Source organism: Pan troglodytes, chromosome 10 (assembly GCF_028858775.2).
Source record: "Pan troglodytes isolate AG18354 chromosome 10, NHGRI_mPanTro3-v2.0_pri, whole genome shotgun sequence".
NCBI lineage: Eukaryota > Metazoa > Chordata > Mammalia > Primates > Hominidae > Pan > Pan troglodytes.
Window position 1 is genome coordinate 87,365,557 of NC_072408.2, and position 26,160 is coordinate 87,391,716.

The 26,160-nt window shown below is 37.9% G+C and overlaps 1 protein-coding gene across 3 annotated transcripts in view; it reads left to right on the plus strand.

Annotated features, from left to right (window-relative positions):
* Positions 1 to 26,160, plus strand: part of PTPRQ (protein tyrosine phosphatase receptor type Q) — a 242,317-nt gene that overhangs the window by 130,888 nt on the left and 85,269 nt on the right. For all 3 annotated transcript variants that reach the window (XM_024347962.3, XM_024347960.3, XM_024347961.3), the window contains exon 26: positions 19,629 to 19,952. In XM_024347962.3, coding sequence (XP_024203730.3) covers positions 19,629 to 19,952 — 324 coding nt within the window. The remainder of the gene's footprint in view (positions 1 to 19,628; positions 19,953 to 26,160) is intronic.

Sequence of the window (26,160 nt, forward strand, 5' to 3'; positions counted from 1 at the left end):
GGGACTGCAATATGATTACTTGACTTATATCTACTTAATTTATGTAACTGGAAATAAAATACATGAATTTTGCAGAAGTATTCCCATGTACTTCCCTGTAGTTTCTGCTGTTATTGTTATATTTTTTGTACTTACTGTTATAGATGTCAGGTTGTTATACATGTCAGCTATATATATTAATATACGTGTGTATGTGTGCATGCACACTCGGTTTTTCAGCTGTCTTTCTACTGAGCTCCTTGGATTCTCCGTCATGTACATATAATTAAAATATTAGGCAAGGATTTAAGGGGAGTTTAGTCCCAAACTTTGGGTCTAACTCCTCTGTTTCCAACTACTTTAGCAGCCTCATACTTTATTCTCTGACACCTCAAGCCAATAGCTGCGTTTTTTTTCCTTTTCCAAGTTCATACATGTTATCTGCAGAATAGTTTGATACAAGTTATCACCAGATCAGAGTTCCTCAAGTTGGAATATTTTGCTTTAAATTCTTAGCTGCTTTTGCACAATTTTTGCCCAAAATATGAATCTGAGCTCCTTTCAAGGTTTTTATTAAAATATCTAGTCACACTGAACACTTTAGTGTATAATAGCCTTAATGTCACTTGGTGATGGGTAGATAGAAGAGGAGTTTACATTGCAATAATATATATGGCTTTAAATTGATTATTAGACATTTTTGTTCTAAAAATCTTTTGATCCAAGTGTGGTGTCTCACACCTGTAATCACAGAGCTTTGGAAGGCTGAGGTGGGAGGATCTTTTGAGCCTAGGAGTTTGAGAACAGCCTTGGCAATGTAGCGAGATCCCGTTAGTACAAAAAAAAAATTAGCCTAGAGTGGTGGTGTGTGCCTGTAGTTCCACTTACTCAGGAGGCTGAGGTGGAGGATTGCTTAAGCCCAGATGTTTAAGGTTACACTGAGCTATGAAGGTACCACTGCACTACAGCCTGGGCAACAAAATGGCACCCTCATCCCTGTAATCCCAGCACTTTGGGAGGCCAGGGTGGGCAGATCTCCAGGTCAGGATTTCGAGACCAGCCTGGCCAACATGGTGAAACCCTGTCTCTACTAAAAATACAAAATTAGTCAGGTATGGTGGCACATGCCTGTAATCCCAGCTGCTCAGGAGGGTGAGGCGGGACAATTGGTTGAAATCAGGAGGCAGATGTTGCAGTGAGCCAAGATCATGCCATTGCACTCCAGCCTGGGCAACAAGAGCGAAACTCTATCTCAAAAAAAAAAAAAAAAAAAAAAAAAAAAAAAAAAAAAGAAAAAGAAAAAGAAAAAGAAAGAAAAGAAAATCTTTTGGCAATCAGAGAGTTTTCTGTTGGTTGCTTTATACCACTGAAGCCCATGTCCCCAACCTCACACCATCCTTTGAGCCTTTGTTCTCATTGTTTCTCCTTCCATCTCTTCCTTCTCTCTCGCTTTCTCATATGGGCTCCTGAACAATCCCAATTCTTTATTCTTTCTTATGGATATTTTCCCAAAGCTTACAGTCAGAACTCCTTGTGTATATTTTAATCAATAAAGTTTTTCTTTACAGCCACAGGTTTTTTTTTCTTTTTGAGACGGAGTCTTGCTCTGTTGCCTAGGCTGGGGAGTGCAGTGGCACAATCTCGGCTCACTGCAACCTCCACCTACTGGGTTCAAGAGATTCTCCTGCCTCAGCCTCCTGAGTAGCTGGGACTATAGGCACGTGCCACCACACCCAGCTAATTTTTATATTTTTAGTAAAGATGGGGTTTCACCATGTTGGCTAGGCTAGTCTCAAATTCCTGACCTCAGGTGATCTTCCTGCCCTGCCTCCCAAAGTGTTGGGATTATAGGCGTGAGCCCCCATGCCTGGCCAGCCAGTTTTTAGAAGAAAAAAAAAAAGATATTTTAAATAACATTCAATTATATTCAACATTTGGTGGAACTTGTGTTTTTGAAATCTGTCCATCCATCCATTCATCTATCCATCTGTTGATTTGTTCACTGATTCACATTTTTGCTAAGCAAGTACTTATTAAATATCAATGTGTGCCAGGCATTATATGCTTATCTGTTTCTTCTGACCTTTTTTTTTTCCTATTCTACTTCACTGTACATTAACTATTGATATAGACTCAATTCTTCATCTCTAGTGTTTTGATAATATGAGTACTCCTTTCAAATGTTCATTTACTCTCATGATTTCAATTACTTATAGATACAGGAATTCTCCCAAATTCCTTTGCGTGACCCATTATGCTAACACAAACCTCTCCTGTGATAACTCTGTTTATCCTGCTAACAAGACATGAAGCTAACATTTTATTTCCTCATACTCATTCTTGGGTAAATCTCCACAAGCCAGTATGTCTTTCTAATTTCTTTGTCACTCTCAATGGTTCAATTTAGTCTCCAAGTGTTATAGGAGTGGTCTGAATAGATAATTAAGTTGGCTTTCTAATTAGTCTTCTAAGAACTGTTTCAGATAAACTATGTAAAATCAAAGTTGTCATTTTTGATAAATATTCTCATGAGATGACTTACTGCATGCAGCTGTCAAAACTAATGAATTTATAAAACAAGCCAGCTCATTTTGCCTTTGTATTAGTCTGTTCTCACACTGCTATGAAGAAATAGCTAAGACTGGGCAATTTATAATGGAAAGAAGTTTAACTGACTCACAGTTCAGCATGACTGGGGAGGCCTCAGGAAACTTACAGTCATGGCAAAAAGGGAACCAAACACCTCCTTCTTCACATGGCAGCAGCAAGGAAAAGTATGAGTGCCCATTGAAGGGGGGAGCCCCTTATAAAACTATCAGATCTTGTGAGACCTAACTCACTATCATGAGAACAGGATGGGGGAAACCACACCCATGATTCAATTATCTCTTCCTGGTCCCTCCCATGACATATGGGGATTATGGGAACTACAATTCAAGATGAGATTTGGGTGGGGACACAGCCAAACCATATTGGCCTCCAAACAGAATATGTATAACTATATGTATAACTAGCTTTCCTTATAATGGTCCCTAAAAAATGACTTTTTCTTTGGAGGTTTTATTGAGAAATTTTTTAAAGGTAAGTGTTTCACAGTACGTAATTTTAAGACTAAAATTATAGCCATGGTTTACATTTGGGGCCCCAATTGTCCAACTATACATGCATGGGAACAGATACAAAACAATTTTAAAATATCTTACTCCTATTTCATGCACATTGAATACATTTATAAGACTAATTTGGCACATTAGTATGAATGGGTCAGTCCATATTCTCAGCTTTGTAGTAGCACTCAAAATCCTGTTTGTGTTTCATAACTTGATAAATACTCCAAAATTTCTCTGGATTAAGCCAGGCTACCAGAGAGAGTTGCACATGAACGGTATACTTACAATCTCTGAAGACATAGTTTTAATAAAACATATTTGAGAATTATTCCACCTACGTACTCAGAGTGACATTGTAAGAATGGGAAATTTTTTTTTTGATTTTTTTAATTTTTATTTTTTATTATACTTTAAGTTTTAGGGTACATGTGCACAATGTGCAGGTTTGTTACATATGTATACATGTGCCATGTTGGTGTGCTGCACCCATTAACTTGTCATTTAGCATTAGGTATATCTCCTAATGCTATCCCTCCCCCCTCCCCCCACCCCACAACAGGCCCCGGTGTGTGACGTTCCGCTTCCTGTGTCCATGTGTTCTCATTGTTCAGTTCCCACCTATGAGTGAGAACATGGGGTGTTTGGTTTTTAAAATAAATTTTTTTTTCCCATCCCAAAAAATCAGAATGGGAAAAAATTTTTATTTTTATTTATTTTTTTATTTTTTTATGAGATGGAGTCTCACTCTGTCGCCCGGGCTGGAGTGCAGTGGCGCGATCTCGGCTCACTGCAAGCTCCGCCTCCCGGGTTCATGCCGTTCTCCTGCCTCAGCCTCCTGAGTAGCTGGGGCTGCAGGCGCCTGCCACTACGCCCGGCTAATTTTTTGTTGTATTTTTAGTAGAGACGAGGTTTCACCGTGTTAGCCAGTATGGTCTCGATCTCGTGACCTCGTGATCCACCCGCCTTGGCCTCCCAAAGTGCTGGGATTACAGGCCTGAGCCACCGCACCCAGCCAAGAATGGGAAAAATTAAACATACTTAGTATTTACTGTGTATGGATGTTGTCGAGGACATTGCTTATTAAATTATGGTACCCTCTTTATGGTTTTTTTCAGAAGAAATGTATCTTTGGTTTCAGTATCAGAGATTATTGTATTTTTGTTCATTTAATTTATCTTTATTTGCGATAACAAAGATTTACTATCTTGCTTTTCCCTTTATTTTATTTATTTGTTATAAAGAGCCAAATTTATAATTTACTTCTAGGAAGTCTACAGTGTGTATTTTGTCAGTTAATCTAATTCCTGGGTTCATTCCATTTGTTTTACCCCTATTTTCTCTGTGCTCAATATACCATCACATCCTGTCAATATTTCTTTACATTTTTCTTTAGCTCTACTCCTAATTATTCTTAACCTACCAGATCATTGTAATCTATGTTGTGCTTTATATGTAAAATATCGAACAAGTTTTTATCAAACTTGCCTATTCCTAATAACAAGTGATATGAAGGCTCAGACTTTTAAGTTTATATGTCACTAATTAATCTCTGTCTGTTGTTTCTCTGTCACCTACTGTAGTCACGTAAACTGCTTTCAAACTTTCACTGCCTTTCAATAACACCAAACCTGATAATCCCCCACACTTTTTTCTTATGACTGCCTTACACTATTTTCCTTCAGCCTAAGATTCTTCCCAGCCCTTGACAAACGTTTTGTTGCCACTTATGTATCTCTCCCCATACTCAACCCACTGAATCCTTTTTCTTTCACATCTTTACTAATCCTCAGTTGTTCCTTCAAATTAGAGCTCCCACATCTTCTTCTCTGTCCTGTTGCATTTACCTCTTTGTAGTTATTTCTATTAACTAAAATATTTTTCATCTATGTATGAAAAGGTTCTTATACATTGACTTGTATCCTGCCCACATCATTCAATGTGAATGTTCAATAAATGCTATTGATTAAATTCAAGCTAGTGCAAAATTTGTAGCTGGTATGCTGAAATATGCTTTGAACTTAACTTTGAAGGTATTTCAATTTTTGTATTGATCCATACTATATTAATGTTAGCAAATTTTACTTTGTGTATGTTTAAATTATCTATCTGTATGTTGTGTTTCTAAAAGGATAGTAGATTATTTAAAATTTCTAGAGACAAAAATATTCTTAATAAACTTGGGAAGATTGGGTTGATAATTTTGTATGTTTTATAAATATAATTCACAAATATAACTTTTCAGACATCTGTTTTGCTTAAAAGAGAGTACATCTGTTCCTGAAAAATAAAAATATATAGTCATAAATAAACAATTTAAACTTGGTCATCCAACTTAGTGTACTTATCCAGGTCAATGAGAAGTCAATACAAAACTACCTTCACAATCCTATCAGGAGAGTTTGGCAATTTCTAATAATTGATATTCAGAAGTTTATAGAATAATTACATTTTATACACGTATTCATCTTCTAAGTAGAATTTACTAGTCACTAAAAACTCTCATGCATTTAAACCTATAACAAATCTTGCTTATTTAGATCTACAGACCCTAATTTCAACCATGATGAAAGTATTTTAGTGATAAGAATAATTTATGAATAAAAATGTAATTTAGTGAATACCTTGGCAGTTAATGTTGATCGCTTCATCACAGTTCAGTCATGTTTAGAAAATCTAAGCAAGCTGTGTGATTACTCCAGGAAGCATGGGATGATGTGTTCAAATTAGTACCATCTGTGGATAGAAAAAGTTTGAGGTTTTTAGTCATTCTTAAAGAATGGAAATCTGATTCTCCATGCTGAAATGAGTGTAATCCTTTTTCTATCTGTAATTCAATAGGGCAGTTGCCTTGAAATAGTCTAGTTCAGCACACAGTTCATCAAAGAGAAGATACTGGATATAAATGAGGGTTACTGCTGGTCACTTATGAATACTTCTGAGGTAGCCTTGTTTAAAAAATTGTCTACAAGTTATACCATATATTTCACCTCAGATCAGATTCATTTTTGGTTTATCTTTCTAAATACATTTGAGTGAAAATGTGGACTAGATTTTGTACCACATGAAAACAAAAGGCTGTTTCAATGAACCATCATTTATTTCCACAGTCAACAAACACTTATGAGTGCCAGTATGTTCCAGTGTCCCATCACTGTGCCTGTCACATAATAGGAGGCTGAAATTGTCATTATGTTTCCTATAGCCAGGTTACAAATAACTCTTGCCTGGATTTAGTGGTTTTTCTTTTTAAGACCTTTTCTTCTCTGAAAGCTTAATTGGAGAATACTAGAGTCTGTGAACGAATATTGATCTGCTGAAAATTTTTACTATGTAGCAAAATTTGCTAGTAACAAACACCAGCTATCCTAAAATCTGAACATTGGAGGAAAAAATAGTTGATCATAGAGGCATGGGCATCTAGTCATCCCTCCAGATGGGATTAGCAAAGGGCAGCCTCTTCTGCCTTCTCTAGTTCATTAGCTAGTGAATATTTCCCTCTCATTTCCAGTGGTTTAGCAAACTCTAGGGAGAGAAAATTGAAACATGGGAAAGGTAACTGGTAGTAGATCTAAAAAAGAATAAATAAAATAAGGAAAGCATTTGTACATTGATTCTCATGAGGAAAGAGTAGAGTGTAAGATTTTAATGAAAACAAAAGTCAATATAAAAATTTTCAAGGCCAGGTGCCATGGCGCATGCTTGTGATCCCAGCACTTTGGGAGGCTGAGGTGGGCGGATCAGTTGAGCCCAGGAGTTCAAGACCAGCCTGGGTAACATGGCGCAACTCCATATCTACAAAAAGTACGAAATTAGTTGGGTGTGATGGCACACGCCTGTGATTCCAGCTACCCGAGAGACTGGGTTGGGAGGGTCATATGAGCCTGGGAGGTTGAGGCTGCAATGAGCCATGATTGTGCCACTGCATTTCAGCCTCAGCAACAGAGTAAAACTCTGTCTCAAGAAAAAAAAAGTAAAAATTTCCACATAATAAAAATGATCATCAGCAAAATAAAAAGACAAATAACAGATTTGGAAAATATATCTTCATGAAGGATCACAAAAAGGTTATATTAAAGGCTTAAATAAATAAATAGCAAAGCCATACACCCAATAGAAAAAAAAGTAGAAAAAATACAAATGATAGTTTATGAAAAAGGAAATTAAAGAGAGAGAAGTGCAATAAGCTTCACACTGAAACAGAATTTTTCCCCTCTGAAACTTTTATTGCATACTCTGTTGGCTTGGGGAACAGGCATTCTCATGCATGTTGACAGGAGTAGGTATTGGTAAAACCTTTCTGGAGTGTGATTTAGCAATGTCTACCAATGCTACAAATATGCATATGTTTTACCTAGCAACGATTATCCTACAGATTTACTCACACATATGTGTGGAATATGAAAGCATAGGCTTGTACATTACAGCTTGTTTACTGCAAATATTGGACACAGCTTAATATCATTTCATAGAGGCTGGTAAAATCAAATTCGATATATCCATTTCTTTTTTTTTTTTTTTTATACTTTAAGTTTTAGGGTACATGTGCACATTGTGCAGGTTAGTTACATATGTATACATGTGCCATGCTGGTGCACTGCACCCACTAACTCGTCATCTAGCATTAGGTATATCTCCCAATGCTATCCCTCCCCCCTCCCCCCTCCCCACCACAGTCCTCAGAGTATGATATTCCCCTTCCTGTGTCCATGTGATCTCATTGTTCAGTTCCCACCTATGAGTGAGAATATGCGGTGTTTGGTTTTTTGTTCTTGCGATAGTTTACTGAGAATGATGGTTTCCAATTTCATCCATGTCCCTACAAAGGATATGAACTCATCATTTTTTATGGCTGCATAGTATTCCATGGTGTATATGTGCCACATTTTCTTAATCCAGTCTATCATTGTTGGACATTTGGGTTGGTTCCAAGTCTTTGCTATTGTGAATAATGCCGCAATAAACATACGTGTGCATGTGTCTTTATAGCAGCATGATTTATAGTCATTTGGGTATATACCCAGTAATGGGATGGCTGGGTCAAATGGTATTTCTAGTTCTAGATCCCTGAGGAATCGCCACACTGACTTCCACAATGGTTGAACTAGTTTACAGTCCCACCAACAGTGTAAAAGTGTTCCTATTTCTCCACATCCTCTCCAGCACCTGTTGTTTCCTGACTTTTGAATGATTGCCATTCTAACTGGTGTGAGAGGATATCTCATAGTGGTTTTGATTTGCATTTCTCTGATGGCCAGTGATGATGAGCATTTTTTCATGTGTTTTTTGGCTGTATAAATGTCTTCTTTTGAGAAGTGCCTGTTCATGTCCTTCGCCCACTTTTTGATGGGGTTGTTTGTTTTTTTCTTGTAAATTTGTTTGAGTTCACCGTAGATTCTGGATATTAGCCCTTTGTCAGATGAGTAGGTTGCGAAAATTTTCTCCCATGTTGTAGGTTGCCTATTCACTCTGATGGTAGTTTCTTTTGCTGTGCAGAAGCTCTTTAGTTTAATTAGATCCCATTTGTCAATTTTGGCTTTTGTTGCCATTGCTTTTGGTGTTTTGGACATGAAGTCCTTGCCCACGCCTATGTCCTGAATGGTAATGCCTAGGTTTTCTTCTAGGGTTTTTATGGTTTTAGGTCTAACGTTTAAATCTTTAATCCATCTTGAATTAATTTTTGTATAAGGTGTAAGGAAGGGATCCAGTTTCAGCTTTCTACATATGGCTAGCCAGTTTTCCCAGCACCATTTATTAAACAGGGAATCCTTTCCCCATTGCTTGTTTTTCTCAGGTTTGTCAAAGATCAGATAGTTGTAGGTAAGCGGCGTTATTTCTGAGGGCTCTTTTCTGTTCCATTGATCTATATTTCTGTTTTGGTACCAGTACCATGCTGTTTTGGTTACTGTAGCCTTGTAGTGTACTTTGAAGTCAGGTAGTGTGATGCCTCCAGCTTTGTTCTTTTGGCTTAGGATTGACTTGGCGATGCGGGCTCTCTTTTGGTTCCATATGAACTTTAAAGTAGTTTTTTCCAATTCTGTGAAGAAAGTCATTGGTAGCTTGATGGGGATGGCATTGAATCTGTAAATTACCTTGGGCAGTATGGCCATTTTCACGATATTGATTCTTCCTACCCATGAGCAAGGAATGTTCTTCCATTTGTTTGTATCCTCTTTTATTTCCTTGAGCAGTGGTTTGTAGTTCTCCTTGAAGAGGTGCTTCACATCCCTTGTAAGTTGGATTCCTAGGTATTTTATTCTCTTTGAAGCAATTGTGAATGGGAGTTCACTCATGATTTGGCTCTCTGTTTGTCTGTTGTTGGTGTATAAGAATGCTTGTGATTTTTGTACATTGATTTTGTATCCTGAGACTTTGCTGAAGTTGCTTATCAGCTTAAGGAGATTTTGGGCTGAGACAATGGGGTTTTCTAGATAAACAATCATGTCGTCTGCAAACAGGGACAATTTGACTTCCTCTTTTCCTAATTGAATACCCTTTATTTCCTTCTCCTGCCTGATTGCCCTGGACAGAACTTCCAACACTATGTTGAATAGGAGCGGTGAGAGAGGGCATCCATGTCTTGTGCCAGTTTTCAAAGGGAATGCTTCCAGTTTTTGCCCATTCAGTATGATATTGGCTGTGGGTTTGTCATAGATAGCTCTTATTATTTTGAAATATGTCCCATCAATACCTAATTTATTGAGAGTTTTTAGCATGAAGGGTTGTTGAATTTTGTCAAAGGCTTTTTCTGCATCTATTGAGATAATCATGTGGTTTTTGTCTTTGGCTCTGTTTATATGCTGGATTACATTTATTGATTTGCGTATGTTGAACCAGCCTTGCATCCCAGGGATGAAGCCCACTTGATCATGGTGGATAAGCTTTTTGATGTGCTGCTGGATTCGGTTTGCCAGTATTTTATTGAGGATTTTTGCATCAATGTTCATCAAGGATATTGGTCTAAAATTCTCTTTTTTGGTTGTGTCTCTGCCAGGCTTTGGTATCAGAATGATGCTGGCCTCATAAAATGAGTTAGGGAGGATTCCCTCTTTTTCTATTGATTGGAATAGTTTCAGAAGGAATGGTACCAGTTCCTCCTTGTACCTCTGGTAGAATTCGGCTGTGAATCCATCTGGTCCTGGACTCTTTTTGGTTGGTAAACTATTGATTATTGCCACAATTTCAGCTCCTGTTATTGGTCTATTCAGAGATTCAACTTCTTCCTGGTTTAGTCTTGGGAGAGTGTATGTGTCGAGGAATGTATCCATTTCTTCTAGATTTTCTAGTTTATTTGCGTAGAGGTGTTTGTAGTATTCTCTGATGGTAGTTTGTATTTCTGTGGGATCGGTGGTGATATCCCCTTTATCATTTTTTATTGCGTCTATTTGATTCTTCTCTCTTTTTTTCTTTATTAGTCTTGCTAGTGGTCTATCAATTTTGTTGATCCTTTCAAAAAACCAGCTCCTGGATTCATTAATTTTTTGAAGGGTTTTTTGTGTCTCTATTTCCTTCAGTTCTGCTCTGATTTTAGTTATTTCTTGCCTTCTGCTAGCTTTTGAATGTGTTTGCTCTTGCTTTTCTAGTTCTTTTAATTGTGATGTTAGGCTGTCAATTTTGGATCTTTCCTGCTTTCTCTTGTGGGCATTTAGTGCTATAAATTTCCCTCTGCACACTGCTTTGAATGTGTCCCAGAGATTCTGGTATGTTGTGTCTTTGTTCTCGTTGGTTTCAAAGAACATCTTTATTTCTGCCTTCATTTCGTTATGTACCCAGCAGTCATTCAGGAGCAGGTTGTTCAGTTTCCATGTAGTTGAGCGGCTTTGAGTGAGATTCTTAATCCTGAGTTCTAGTTTGATTGCACTGTGGTCTGAGAGATAGTTTGTTATAATTTCTGTTCTTTTACATTTGCTGAGGAGAGCTTTACTTCCAACTATGTGGTCAATTTTGGAATAGGTGTGGTGTGGTGCTGAAAAAAATGTATATTCTGTTGATTTGGGGTGGAGAGTTTTGTAGATGTCTATTAGGTCCGCTTGGTGCAGAGCTGAGTTCAATTCCTGGGTATCCTTGTTGACTTTCTGTCTCGTTGATCTGTCTAATGTTGACAGTGGGGTGTTAAAGTCTCCCATTATTAATGTGTGGGAGTCTAAGTCTCTTTGTAGGTCACTCAGGACTTGCTTTATGAATCTGGGTGCTCCTGTATTGGGTGCATAAATATTTAGGATAGTTAGCTCCTCTTGTTGAATTGATCCCTTTACCATTATGTAATGGCCTTCTTTGTCTCTTTTGATCTTTGTTGGTTTAAAGTCTGTTTTATCAGAGACTAGGATTGCAACCCCTGCCTTTTTTTGTTTTCCATTTGCTTGGTAGATCTTCCTCCATCCTTTTATTTTGAGCCTATGTGTGTCTCTGCATGTGAGATGGGTTTCCTGAATACAGCACACTGATGGGTCTTGACTCTTTATCCAATTTGCCAGTCTGTGTCTTTTAATTGGAGCATTTAGTCCATTTACATTTAAAGTTAATATTGTTATGTGTGAATTTGATCCTGTCATTATGATGTTAGCTGGTGATTTTGCTCGTTAGTTGATGCAGTTTCTTCCTAGTCTTGATGGTCTTTACATTTTGGCATGATTTTGCAGCGGCTGGTACCGGTTGTTCCTTTCCATGTTTAGCGCTTCCTTCAGGAGCTCTTTTAGGGCAGGCCTGGTGGTGACAAAATCTCTCAGCATTTGCTTGTCTGTAAAGTATTTTATTTCTCCTTCACTTATGAAGCTTAGTTTGGCTGGATATGAAATTCTGGGTTGAAAATTCTTTTCTTTAAGAATGTTGAATATTGGCCCCCACTCTCTTCTGGCTTGTAGGGTTTCTGCCGAGAGATCCGCTGTTAGTCTGATGGGCTTCCCTTTGAGGGTAACCCGACCTTTCTGTCTGGCTGCCCTTAACATTTTTTCCTTCATTTCAACTTTGGTGAATCTGACAATTATGTGTCTTGGAGTTGCTCTTCTCGAGGAGTATCTTTGTGGTTTTCTCTGTATTTCCTGAATCTGAACGTTGGCCTGCCTTGCTAGATTGGGGAAGTTCTCCTGGATAATATCCTGCAGAGTGTTTTCCAACTTGGTTTCATTCTCCCCATCACTTTCAGGTACACCAATCAGACGTAGATTTGGTCTTTTCACATAGTCCCATATTTCTTGGAGGCTTTGCTCATTTCTTTTTATTCTTTTTTCTCTAGACTTCCCTTCTAGCTTCGTTTCATTCATTTCATCTTCCATTGCTGATACCCTTTCTTCCAGTTGATCGCATCGGCTCCTGAGGCTTCTGCATTCTTCACGTAGTTCTCGAGCCTTGGTTTTCAGCTCCATCAGCTCCTTTAAGCACTTCTCTGTATTGGTTATTCTAGTTATACATTCTTCTAAATTTTTTTCAAAGTTTTCAACTTCTTTGCCTTTGGTTTGAATGTCCTCCCGTAGCTCAGAGTAATTTGATCGTCTGAAGCCTTCTTCTCTCAGCTCGTCAAAATCATTCTCCATCCAGCTTTGTTCTGTTGCTGGTGAGGAACTGCGTTCCTTTGGAGGAGGAGAGGCGCTCTGCATTTTAGAGTTTCCTGTTTTTCTGTTCTGTTTTTTCCCCATCTTTGTGGTTTTATCCACTTTTGGTCTTTGATGATGGTGATGTACAGATGGGTTTTTGGTGTGGATGTCCTTTCTGTTTGTTAGTTTTCCTTCTAACAGACAGGACCCTCAGCTGCAGGTCTGTTGGATTACCCTGCCGTGTGAGGTGTCAGTGTGCCCCTGCTGGGGGGTGCCTCCCAGTTAGGCTGCTCGGGGGTCAGGGGTCAGGGACCCACTTGAGGAGGCAGTCTGCCCGTTCTCAGATCTCCAGCTGCGTGCTGGGAGAACCACTGCTCTCTTCAAAGCTGTCAGACAGGGACATTTAAGTCTGCAGAGGTTACTGCTGTCTTTTTGTTTGTCTGTGCCCTGCCCCCAGAGGTGGAGCCTACAGAGGCAGGCAGGCCTCCTTGAGCTGTTGTGGGCTCCACCCAGTTCGAGCTTCCAGACTGCTTTGTTTACCTAAGCAAGCCTGGGCAATGGCGGGCGCCCCTCACCCAGCTTCGCTGCCGCCTTGCAGTTTGATCTCAGACTGCTGTGCTAGCAATCAGGGAGATTCCGAGGGCGTAGGACCCTCCGAGCCAGGTGTGGGATAGAGTCTCGTGGTGCGCCGTTTTTTAAGCCGGTCTGAAACGCGCAATATTCGGGTGGGAGTGACCCGAGTTTTCTAGGTGCGTCCGTCACCCCTTTCTTTGACTCGGAAAGGGAACTCCCTGACCCCTTGCGCTTCCCAGGTGAGGCAATGCCTCGCCCTGCTTCGGCTCGCGCACGGTGCGCGCACCCACTGGCCTGCGCCCACTGTCTGGCACTCCCTAGTGAGATGAACCCGGTACCTCAGATGGAAATGCAGAAATCACCGTCTTCTGCGTCGCTCACGCTGGGAGCTGTAGACCGGAGCTGTTCCTATTCGGCCATCTTGGCTCCTCCCGATATATCCATTTCAATGTGCTTACTCCATACAACTCCAAACACTGAAGAAAAAGGCAAAATATATCCAAAGCATATATATAGTGACCCTAAATCCCAGTTTGCAGGGCAGTCTGGGTTTATGCTTGCTGTGCTGGCATTTCATCCAATAGACATTGCCTTTTACTCTCAAAAGTGACCTGTCTGTATAACAAATAATTTGCTGCAATGGAGTGAATGTTTATATCCCCCCTAGAATCATATGTTGCAGTCCTAACTCCCTGTGTGATGCTATTAGAAGGTGAGGCCTTTCAGAGATAATTAGGTCATTAGGGTAGAACCCTCATGAATGGGATTAGTGCCCTTATAAAAAGACTGCAGAGAGCTCTTTTGCCCTCTTTCTGCTATACAAGGACACAATAAGAAGCCAGCAGTCTGGAACCAGGAGGCTGGTTCTCACCAGAAACCTGCCATGCTGGCACCCTCATCTGACTTTCAGTTCCAGAATGTTAAGAAATAAATTTCTGTTGTTTGTAAATCACTCAGTCTATAGTAACTTGCTACAGCAGCCAAACTAAGACAGTCACTCTAGATATATTCTTTGGAAGTGAGAGAAGGGACTGGGAGGAAGAAGAGAGTCGGATATGAGGTTAGATGAAAAGAAAGGGAAGGCTGCACTCCAGCCTGTGCAACAGAGTGAGACCTTGTCAAAACAAAACAAAACAAAACAAAAACAAAAACAAAACAAAAAAACTTTTCAAGTATATCACTGTGCTTCAGATAAAGCTAAAAGTCATATATTTGGTTTAAGGACTCAGTGTAATGTGATTCCACTTACATTGCCTACTTCGTCCCTTCCCATTCATCTCCTTGTAGACCCAGCAGCCTTCATTAAGTGTTTTCAATGTGTGACACTCTTCTTCTTCAGGGTCTTAACACCTTCACACATCCTGATATTTTTTATCTGTGAAGCTTCTTCTTATCCTTCAGGTCTCTAATTAAATTATCCTTCATCAGGAAAGCCAAATAAAGTCCCCTGTTATACCCTCGATTCATTTGCTCACACATTCAAAAAACATTTATTGAATCACCATTTTGTTTCATTCAGTAGTCTAGACTCTGAGAGAGAAAATCTGTTATGTACATTGACATTTTATGTGTTTATAACCTACAAATAAACATCTATTTTTGAGTGATTTTTTTCAATATTTTTATTGAGATGGATGCGGAAGCAAAATCTTTTTGAATTTTTTACATATAATGTTGGGGTGATGTGGAGGTGAAAGTAGATTTGGCCTCTTTGGAGTGGGTTTTCAGTGCAGAGCTGAGATTTATAGGAAAGTAAATATCAGTTCAAAATAATGCAGGCTGTACAAACTAATAGCGCTATCTGAAAATAAATTTTAAAATAAACTACCCTTGAGATGTTCAGTTTCCCCTTGCTCTATGTATGTAAGCAGAGGCTGGGTAAGTAGTGATTGCTCATTTTGTAGGGGGAGGTTTGTATTGGTCTTCTATTGATGTGTAACAAATTATCACAAACTTAGTGGCTTAAAACAATACCCATTTATTAGCTCATAGTTCTATAGGTCAGAAGTCCAGGCGTGTTGTGCCTAGGTTTTCTACTTATTCTCACAAGCTGAAGTCAACTTGTCAGTCAACATGTTCTTGTGTAACTCAGGGTCCTCTTTCAGGTTCACGTGGTTGTGGTAGAATTTAGTTCCTTGCAGTCACAGGATTGAGAGCCCCTTCCCTGGCTGGCTTTTAGCTAAGGGCTTCTCTCAGCTCCCAAAGATGTTCTGTGTTCCTTATCATGCAGCTCCCTCCTTCTTGAGAGCCAACAATAGAGAAATTTTTGTACGTTGAATCCATCTCTTTAAAGCTTTGACTTCCTTTTCTGAAAACGGCCAAAAATACTATTCTCCTTTTAGAGGGCTCAGGTTATAAGGACAGGTCCACTGGATAGCTCTCTATTTTAAAGTAAACTGATTAAGATTCTTAGTTACAGCAGCAACATAGCTTTCCATCTGTACCTAGATCAGTGTTTGGTTGAGTAAGTGGAAGAATCTGTTTTTGTACAGGGACCGGGAATCTTGAGGGATATCTGCAGACACAAAGGTCAGACAAAGAGACAAGATGACCAAGATGATCTCTCAATTTCAAATTCTGAGATTACGTGATTTTTCTCATTTATTTGCCTGTTCTTATGGATTCAGTTGCCAAAATATATCTTAAAAACTGACTTCTGTACTGTTGCTATCACCTAATTTCTTCTTTCCTGGACAAATCAAGTAGTCTCTGAATTTCTCCCTTTTCCTGTTTTGCAATTACCAGACTGTAGTTGATAAAATGTACCTCTGGACATACTGTGACATTTTTTATAGCTTTCAATTGCCTGACAAGCTATCTATAGTTTCCTCTGACACAGTAAGTCCCCAAGCTATTGTGCAGTCTTGCTGTTTGTTATTGCCGACATGAATTACAAGCTGCAATTAAACTTGTCTTAGCTCACATCACCCTCTCTTCCATGATCTCCACTTTTACAATCAGTGAAATTCCATCTCATGTGCCATCTCTTCTCTAAAAACATTTTCTGAACACCCACGTCAATCAAACACATCCGATTTATATTAGAATATTTTGAAAATGTATCTTATGTTCAGATGATCTGAGTTCAAATTTAGTGACTGAGGGATTTGAAAAAATTATGAAAATTCTACTTTTTAGCCAATTCTAAAACTTCTTCCTCTATAAATTTACTTTTTTTCCCCTAAAGATAGTGTTTTCTCTAATTGCTTTTCTTCATGATAGGTAAAGATAAAACAGAATGTGTTGTAAATAGTGTGCCAGTTTTGGTAAATATATATATATATATATATATATATATATATATATATAGTAAATAAGCAATAGATCTGTAAATAATTCGATAAAAATTTAAGATGAAATCCAAAATTTTAACTGAAGTCCAGACCTCTCTCTACAGAATCCAGACTCAAGCTTCTATCTAGTATTTGATTTCTCCTTCTGGGTGTCTGAGAGGAATTTCAAAGTTAACCTACTCAAAAGAAATTGTGAATCTTCCTCCCCAAAGCTTACCCCTCTTACGGTCACCCACATCTTGATTAATAGTGACTTCATCTTTTTATTTGCTCAATCCAAAAACCTTAGGGCATTTTTTATTCCTCTCTTTCTCTGATATTTCACATACCACACATCAGCAAACCCTGCCAGCTCTCCTTCACATTATATTCAGGAGTTGAATGTTTCTCTTCACTTCTGCCACTACCACCTTGGACCAGGCCACTGTGATCTCTTGTGTTGACATTGCAGTTGCCTGCTAATTACTCTCCTCGTTTCCAGCCTTGTTACCCTTTAGTCTGTTCTCAACACAGTAGCTAGAGTGATTCTGTGAAAGAGAGAGCCTGCCACTTCTCTGCTCAAATGAAAGCCATGACAATGTCCTCTAGTGTCATGTACTGGTAGCTTGTACCAGTCACTCAGTCCTTCTTGTTATTCTCCAAATATACCAGGCATGCCTCCAACTATACAGTTTCCTCTGCTTCAAATTTCTCTTTCTGAAATATTGACATGGCTAGGTCCCCTACCTACATATGAATTTAGTATCTTCTTTTTCTTTTTTTTTATTATTATACTTTAAGTTTTAGGGTACATGTGCACATTGTGCAGGTTAGTTACATATGTATACATGTGCCATGCTGGTGCGCTGCACCCACTAACTCGTCATCTAGCATTAGGTATATCTCCCAATGCTATCCCTCCCCCCTCCCCCCACCCCACAACAGTCCCCAGAGTGTGATGTTCCCCTTCCTGTGTCCATGTGATCTCATTGTTCAATTCCCACCTATGAGTGAGAATATGCGGTGTCTGGTTTTTTGTTCTTGCGATAGTTTACTGAGAATGATGATTTCCAATTTCACCCATGTCTCTACAAAGGACATGAACTCATCATTTTTTATGGCTGCATAGTATTCCATGGTGTATATGTGCCACATTTTCTTAATCCAGTCTATCATTGTTGGACATTTGGCTTGGTTCCAAGTCTTTGCTATCGTGAATAATGCCGCAATAAACACACAAGAAAAAAACAAACAACCCCATCAAAAAGTGGGCAAAGGACATGAACAGACACTTCTCAAAAGAAGACATTTATGCAGCCAAAAGACACATGAAAAAATGCTCATCATCACTGGCCATCAGAGAAATGCAAATCAAAACCACAATGAGATACCATCTCACACCAGTTAGAATGGCAATCATTAAAAAGTCAGGAAACAACAGGTGCTGGAGAGGATGTGGAGAAATAGGAACACTTTTACACTGTTGGTGGGACTGTAAACTAGTTCAACCATTGTGGAAGTCAGTGTGGTGATTCCTCAGGGATCTAGAACTGGAAATACCATTTGACCCAGCCATCCCATTACTGGGTGTATACCCAAAGGGCTATAAATCATGCTGCTATAAAGGAATTTAGTATCTTCTAATCCCTTCTCTGATTACCTAATTTAAATTTTCAATATCCCTGAAACTCTCCTTCTTCTCATTCTTCTTTTTCTCCGCAACTCTGATCATCATCCAAAACACTACAGTTGGCCCTCCAAATCCATGTGTTCTGCATCCGTGGATTCAATCAACTACAGATGGAAAATATACAAAACCAAAATGTGTCTGTACCCCACATGCCCAGAACTTTTATTTCTTGGCATTAATCTCCAAACAGTACAACAGCTATTTATAGAGCATTTACATTGTGTTAGGTATTGTAAATAACCTAGAGATTATTTGAATTATATGAGAAGATGTGTGTAGTTTATATGCAGATACTACACCATTTTATATAAGGAATTTGAACGTCTTCTGATTTTGTTCTCCGTGGAAGGTCTGGGAGCCAGTACCCTGTGGATACAAAAGGTGACTATGTACAATACTTATTGATACTTTTATTGTTTATAGCTCCCCTGAATGTAAATTTTGCAGGGGCAGGAATTTTTGTCTGTTTTGTTCATTGTATTTTCAGCACCTACAATCCTACCTGTACATATTAGATGCTCTTAGATATTTATTGAATGTTGAATTAATATATCTTTAGAGATCAATGAGCTTTCTAAATATTTATTAATTTTCTTATTTTAAAATGTGAATATTAACATACAGTTCGCATTATGTAATTTTCACGTCATCATTTTGATTCTCTTTATCTCCATCTTCTTAACAAAGGCCGTTGAAGATATACAAAGAAAGACATGGTTAAGAAGAGTTCCAATATCACTTAATTGATTGCTCTTTCTTATTTCTAACCATAACATGCGTATATTACTTGCCCAATAAACTGTCTCTTGAAAACAGGACATGAGCTTTATTGTATCCTGAATCCCTAACACCAGGCTCAGAGCCTGACACATGGTATGCATTTGGCAAACCTGTAGTTAGTGTGGAAGCAAATAAATGACTCCAAGCAGGACTACATGTTAATTCTAAATATACATGAGATAAAATAAAAAAAAGATGAATTATATACATTAAAACTGTCAGTAATATTGTTTATTTAAAATTGTTTTATAATCAACATTTACTAGATATAAGATGTGTTTGTGTTTATTTAGACATTTAAATACACAAGTGTCTTCCCTTGGAACTGAATATTACAAACTCAAACCATACCTAGGGAAGTACTTAGGATGATATGAGCATACAGTTTTCCTTTGTAACAGTGAAATAGTTCTATCTGAAGCCAAAGTTTGTTTATATAAGCCACTTATGATTGAATTTGGAAGCAAAATCAAGAATTAATAAATTACAATTATTTTGTCCTCTACCCTTTTAAAATGGTGGTCCCGGAAGCATCACTCTAAGGTTCTTCCCATTAAGTGTGGGGATAATTAATCTAAGAGCTATAGTAATTTGACAGATCTCTACTAGCTGCTCCATAATAGAATTCTATTCTTTCTTCTGTTTATGAAGTGTTTGGTAATTGTAATTGCTTTTAATTTTTCCCTTAAATTTTTAGTTCCCAGTGTTCCCACAAATATTGCTTTTTCTGATGTTCAATCAACTAGTGCAACATTGACATGGATAAGACCTGACACTATCCTTGGCTACTTTCAAAATTACAAAATTACCACTCAACTTCGTGCTCAAAAATGCAAAGAATGGGAATCTGAAGAATGTGTTGAATATCAAAAAATTCAATACCTCTATGAAGCTCACTTAACTGAAGAGACAGTATATGGATTAAAGAAATTTAGATGGTATAGATTCCAAGTGGCTGCCAGCACCAATGCTGGCTATGGCAATGCTTCAAACTGGATTTCTACACAAACTCTGCCTGGCCGTGAGTATTGTCCTGACATGTACATACTGATTTCTGTTATATTCTGTATCTGTCTATATATTATGCTTTATACTTAATCTAATTGTGTGTAAAATCACTGAACATAGAAATAACTGAGGACACTACCATATATAACAACATGTTTATTTTTAATTTAGTTGAAACCCAATGAGAAATTCAATGTTAGTCATTATTAGGGCTTTTCTCAAACTCCCAAAGTTGTGCCAAGGTCCTAGAGTCTCATATTGCAACAGTGCATTGTGGGAAGCTACTCTGATGTGCTACCATTAAACCATACTGATTATTATCTAATGCCCTTGACCCAGGTCCACATTTTTCCTTCATATTTAGAGTTTCTGTTGCTTTTAAGTCCAACTTTACAACCTTTTCAGTGACTTCAAACTTAGACACACACGTGTGACCACAATAACCCTGATTGATCTGTCTGCAAGTCGTTTTTCAGCTTGTGTTTTTCAACTGCACAAAATTCTGAGGCAAAGAAATATCAAGCATTCAACTCCCAGCTTGAGATGGGAAGAAGAAAATACAGAGCAGAAACACAAATACTAGAAATTGTTTTGCCATCTATACATCTTTCAGGACTTTAAGTGCTTTTCCATACAAACCACTAAATGTATAGGTAAAGATTGCTCTTGCAACTTAGGTTTTATGTTTATAGCTAACTGGTTGCCCTGCTTGCTTGGAGAATATCATTAATCATAATTAAGTAAAAAATGTATATTCCTTATCCTGAACTCTGTTTACATAGAATTGTGATGGTTACTATGCAACATAAATAAGTTGCAAATCAAGTCCTGCAAGCCAGAGCTCTGGGAAATGGCTGCATTCTCTGAAATGCCATTTCTGCCCCAGCCCTCCAGAGCAAATTTCAGGTTTGCCAGGCCACCAATCCCATATAAATCCTTCAGATATAGGCCTTATGTTATCATCTTCCTATCTTGACTGAGACTCTTTAAAGGTGATTCCTTTCAAATCCAAATTACATATTCTTAAACATTTTTGATACTTATTAGTATAGTAATATACCTACACACACACACATAGATTTTCAGTGACAAATACCATGTTAGTACTTATAGATAGTGAAATACACTTTGATCTAGAGGGCTTTATTTTCTAGACCACCAATAGCGTCTCCTGTTACAATTTCCCAGAGTATCTGGCATAATGTCTGTAATAGTAAATGTTCAATAAATGTTTGTTAATATAATTTGACATTTGAGGTAGAATCCTGACAACTCAGACTTTGACACAATTGTCCAAACTTTTCTATTTTTGGCACTTTGACACTGGTTTCTGTAAGGTCTACCCTTCTGTTTTTTCTCCTACCTTCCTGGTAGCTCCGTCTCAGTCCTCTTTGCTGAATTATTCTCAGCAAATAATTGCTTTTTAACTGTAAGCATTAGAGAGATGAGAGAGCTGTACTTGGCCCTTTTCTCTTCTTTATCAGCACAAAACCCCAAGGAGATTTTACCTTAATTGCTCTTATTCTGGTCTATAGCTTTGAAGTCTGCTTACATCTTGACTATTCTCAAATACTATTTCCAGTCCTGAATGCTGCCTAGAACTCCAGATTAGAATACCTGCCTGATCAACTAATCACTGGGCTTGTGTGTTGAATATACTTCTCTATATTAACATCATCAAATACCAAATCTTCTCATATCATTATTTATCTGTTTGCAGAAAATGAAAATCCAGGCACTGTTCCTTTCCTCCTCAATCCTGCCCATGATTCATTTCAACCACACCATCTAAACAAATTCCTCCATTTGCATTACTATTACATTAGTACAACTCTTCATTACTGCTCCCGCAGCACTAGCCTAACTAGCCTCCTACACTGCCAGACTGGTCTTTTTCAACCTAAAGCAGATGATGTCACTTTCTTGCTTAAAACTATCCAATGGGCTGGGCGCAGGGGTTCATGCCTGTAATCCCTGCACTTTGAGAGGCTGAGGCGGGTGGATCACGAGGTCAGGAGATCGAGACTATCCTGGCTAACATGGTGAAACCCCGTCTCTACTAAAAAATACAAAAAATTAGCCAGGCATGGTGGCAGGCGCCTGTAGTCCCAGCTACTCGGGAGGCTGAGGCAGGAGAATGGCGTGAACCCGGAAGGCGGAGCTTGCAGTGAGCCGAAATCGCACCACTGCACTCCAGCCTGGGCACAGAGCAAGACTCCGTCTCAAAAAAAAAAAACAAAACAAAACAAAAAAAAACTATCCAATGTACTCCCATGGCTCTTAGAATAAATTTTACATTTCTTAACATGGTTAACAAGCCCTATATGACCTGGCTTTTACCTTAAACTTTAACATTATTTATAGCCATGTTTCCCCCATACCATTGTCTTCCACTCATACTAGACTTTTTTTGTTGCTTACACAAAATAAATTCTTAGAACTTGCATCTTTGCATTCCCTGTTTCTTTTGACTAGAATGTTCTTCCACCTCCTTCTTCACATGAGCAGCTTCTTATAACGTAGATCTTTACTTAAATGATCCCTGATCAGAATGAATTTCCCTGACCACTCAATCTAAAAATAGTCATGCAGTAATCTTATATAATATCATGTTATTTTAATGAACATTTATAATTACACGATCATTTTTATTTGCTTGTGTTTAGGATCTGCCTTGATCATTGCTTTTTTTTTTTTTTTTTTTTGCGACAGGATCTCATTCTTTCACCCAGGCTGGGGTGCTGGGGCACGGTCACAGCTTACTGAAGCCTCGACCTCCTGGGCTCAAGTAATCCTCCCACCTCAGCCTCCCAAGTAGCTAAGACTACAGGCACACGCCACTGTGACCAGCTAATTTAAAAAAAATTTTTGATAGAGATGAGGTCTCACTATATTGCCCAAGCTGGTCTTAAACTCTTGGGCTCAAGTGATCTTCCTGCTGTGGTCTCCCAAAGTGCTGAGATTTCAGGCATGAGCTACCATCCCACGCATATTTCCTTATTGTCTAGAATAGTTCCCAGTACCAGTAGATACTCTATAAATATTCCCTGAATGAGAGAAATTTGATTGATTAAGTTCTAGTGGGTAGGACAAAACAGATTGTTTTCCAGTGCAGGTGATGATAAGGATGATGATACTATAACAAAGATAGCAAAAATATAGAAAAAATTCAGTTTACTTTGGGGTTAGTCAGTAGGTATGGTTATTTTGAACCTGCTGATTTTGTCAAGAAATAGCTATTCTAATATAACTAGAAAACAGAAATAAGTAAATGCTCAGAGATCAGAACCAAATACATCAGTAGCCTAGATCTGGCTTGTGGACAGCTGATTTGTAACCTTTGGTTAAAATATGCCTGTGCCTTTGTGCCTGCTGCCACTAAGAGTTCCCATTCTGAGTATCTCACTTGGGGAGTACCTGCTTCTAATTACCACACTGAGCCAGGAAGTGAACTTTTTAAATGCACAGTCTCTTGCAAGCACACTTGACACTATTATACAAGATGTTTAATTAGCATAAAACAACATATAACATGATCAGTTCAGAAGTTGGTAAATGAAACTGAAAAGTTGGATTTCTAAATAATCCTACATTCTCAAGTCTTTCCACTTGAATATAATTCTTTCCACCCTATTTCCTCCACTTCTTACCCCCTTTTAAGTTATATGGCCATATTTTATTTCCAGGAGACACAGGGGAAATGGTCTTTCTACCACTGGGATTAGGAGAGAAAGATGAAAAGATTTATATTTTTCAACTTCGTGATAACAAACATATGATTGCATTCTCAAAACTCATAGCTTTTCAACTAAGTAGTCATAAGTGGTTGAGGATAATTCTTTAAATTTTGACAATGAGTTGGTTACTCGTCTTTTAGTTTCAAGAATGGAGGAAATTTTTGCTTCCAATGGAATAGAAGACATTTTTCTAATGATAAATATTGTACATTTGAATTTCCAAATTTCATAATTTATACATCAAGATAAAAGTTCTATTTATTATATTAAGTCAGGAAGAGATAATTTGAGATTATATGAGGAACTGCATATATTATTGCAACATAATATATATGGTGAAATAACATAAGAATAAAAGAAATTAGAACAGTTAAGTAACAGAAGTCTTGAAGAGCAATAATCCTTTTAATATTAAAAATAAGACATTCATAGATGTTGCTTCTGCATACCAAAGATGAAAATATAATGGCCATGTTGCAAACTCAAAAAATAATTTGGATGAAGAATAAGTTTTGTATTACGTATAATTCACTTAAAAATGTGGCATGGGTCATGTGGTGGCTCATGCCTGTAATCCCAGCACTTTGGGAGGCTGATGCGGGCGGATCATTTGAGGTCAGGAATTTGAAATCAGCCTTTCCAACATGGTGAAACCCTGTCTCTTCTAAAAATACAAAAAATTATCCGAACATGGTGGTGCGCACCTGTAATCCTAACTCCTTGGGAGGCTGAGGGAGGAGAATTGCTTGGACCCGGGAGGTGGAGCTTGAAATGAGCCAAGATTGTGCAACTGCACTCTAGCCTGGGTTACAAAGCCAGACTCCATCTCAAGAATAAAATAAAAATGCAGTATGTTGTTTCGTGATATAAAATAAAATAATAACTCTTTCTCTGAATTAGAGAAAAGACTAAACAACAATATAAAATAGTACAAAATAACTATCTCAGAGAACTGCATTTTATCCTAATGACATAAAGTTGTACTCAAGCACTTACTAATATAACATCTTGTCAAAACCTGGATCTTCTCTATAAAGAGTTATTGATTAATGGGTAGTTTGAAATCAAATTGTTTAAAATTTGAGTAACTCAAATAAAAGACCACCTAGTTTTAATAGTAAATATTATAAAAGTTTCTACAATGGATTATATAATCAGAAAACATGTTATCATTAACTGTCTGAGCCCATAACAAAGAGCATCAAAATTGAAGATCAGGAAGAAAAGTCAGAATGCAAGCTGAGATTTAAATTGGATTACCCTGTGAATCTGAGTGTACACCTGTAAAACAGAATAAATAAGGGAAACAATATTCAACCAACTCAAGCTAACCATTCTTTCTCTCACATGCTCTCACCTAGATCATTGAAGCCAAATTGCTTTTGTTCTCAACTAATCCGTATAATAGCCATAATCCTACTGCATGCTGAGAGTGTATAGATACAAATATAAGCATAAAAATTTTAAAAAATGGCAGAAATATTTACCTTGAAACATCACAGTCATGCAAATTATTTTACTCATCTATTTTTCTGATTATCCTTAAAGTCAAAAGCAGTTTGAGTGGTGTGTGTATATATGTGGTGGTGATGTAAAGTCACAAGCTGTTAAATGTTTCTGTGGTGCACAATAGATACTTATGCTGAGGAAATGTACAACTTTAAAGGAGTGTGGGTGTGAAATTAGTACGAAATGAAATGGGACTCTCATAATGTGCATCTCCTATAGACCACCAAGACTGGAAGACAGCAAGAAAGGAAAATTCCTGGGGTAACACTTAGGTTGGGAAAACCACAGGATACCATACTCATGAGGAATTTTAACTACCCAAACATCTGTTAGGTTAAAAAAAATTCAACAAAACATGCCTCATCAAAGAAGTTTCTAAGGAATGCAACTTTATGATCTAAAAAGAAGAAAACCAAATAGAGGGCAAAGTACACTTTAACATTATTTAAAATTAAAAATTGTTAATGTGTTACTAAATATTCAGTTGTTTTCCTTAGTTTCTTCTAAACTGTGTAATGCACTTATGTGATAAGTGTTATAGTAACAGAGGTAGAAATTATTCTTTTTATAAAGAAGCAATTATATAATGGTAAGAAGTGATTTTAGCCATAAGTAAATAGGAATCTATAATTCAAGACATTTAGAAGTTCATTTGGTGGCAGTGCAGTATTAGGATGGGCTCCATCTTGCTGCCACTAGAGAAAATAAATATCATTTATTCTAGACATGATGGTTGCACTTCTGCAAAATTAGTTAGATGCTGTTGAAAATCTTCTAAATTAGTTGCACAGGACTCCCTAATGGGTAATTCAAGACAACATTTCTGTCCTCTAGGCCCGAATATTGAAGTTATTGGTATAACCACTTAGGTTCCCATAGACATCTCAAACTCCATATTGCCACCTTCCCTTGCAAGTCTTTTCCTTTCTGTGTGTTCCGTGTCTCAGTTTACTGCACCACTATTCATCTAGTTGT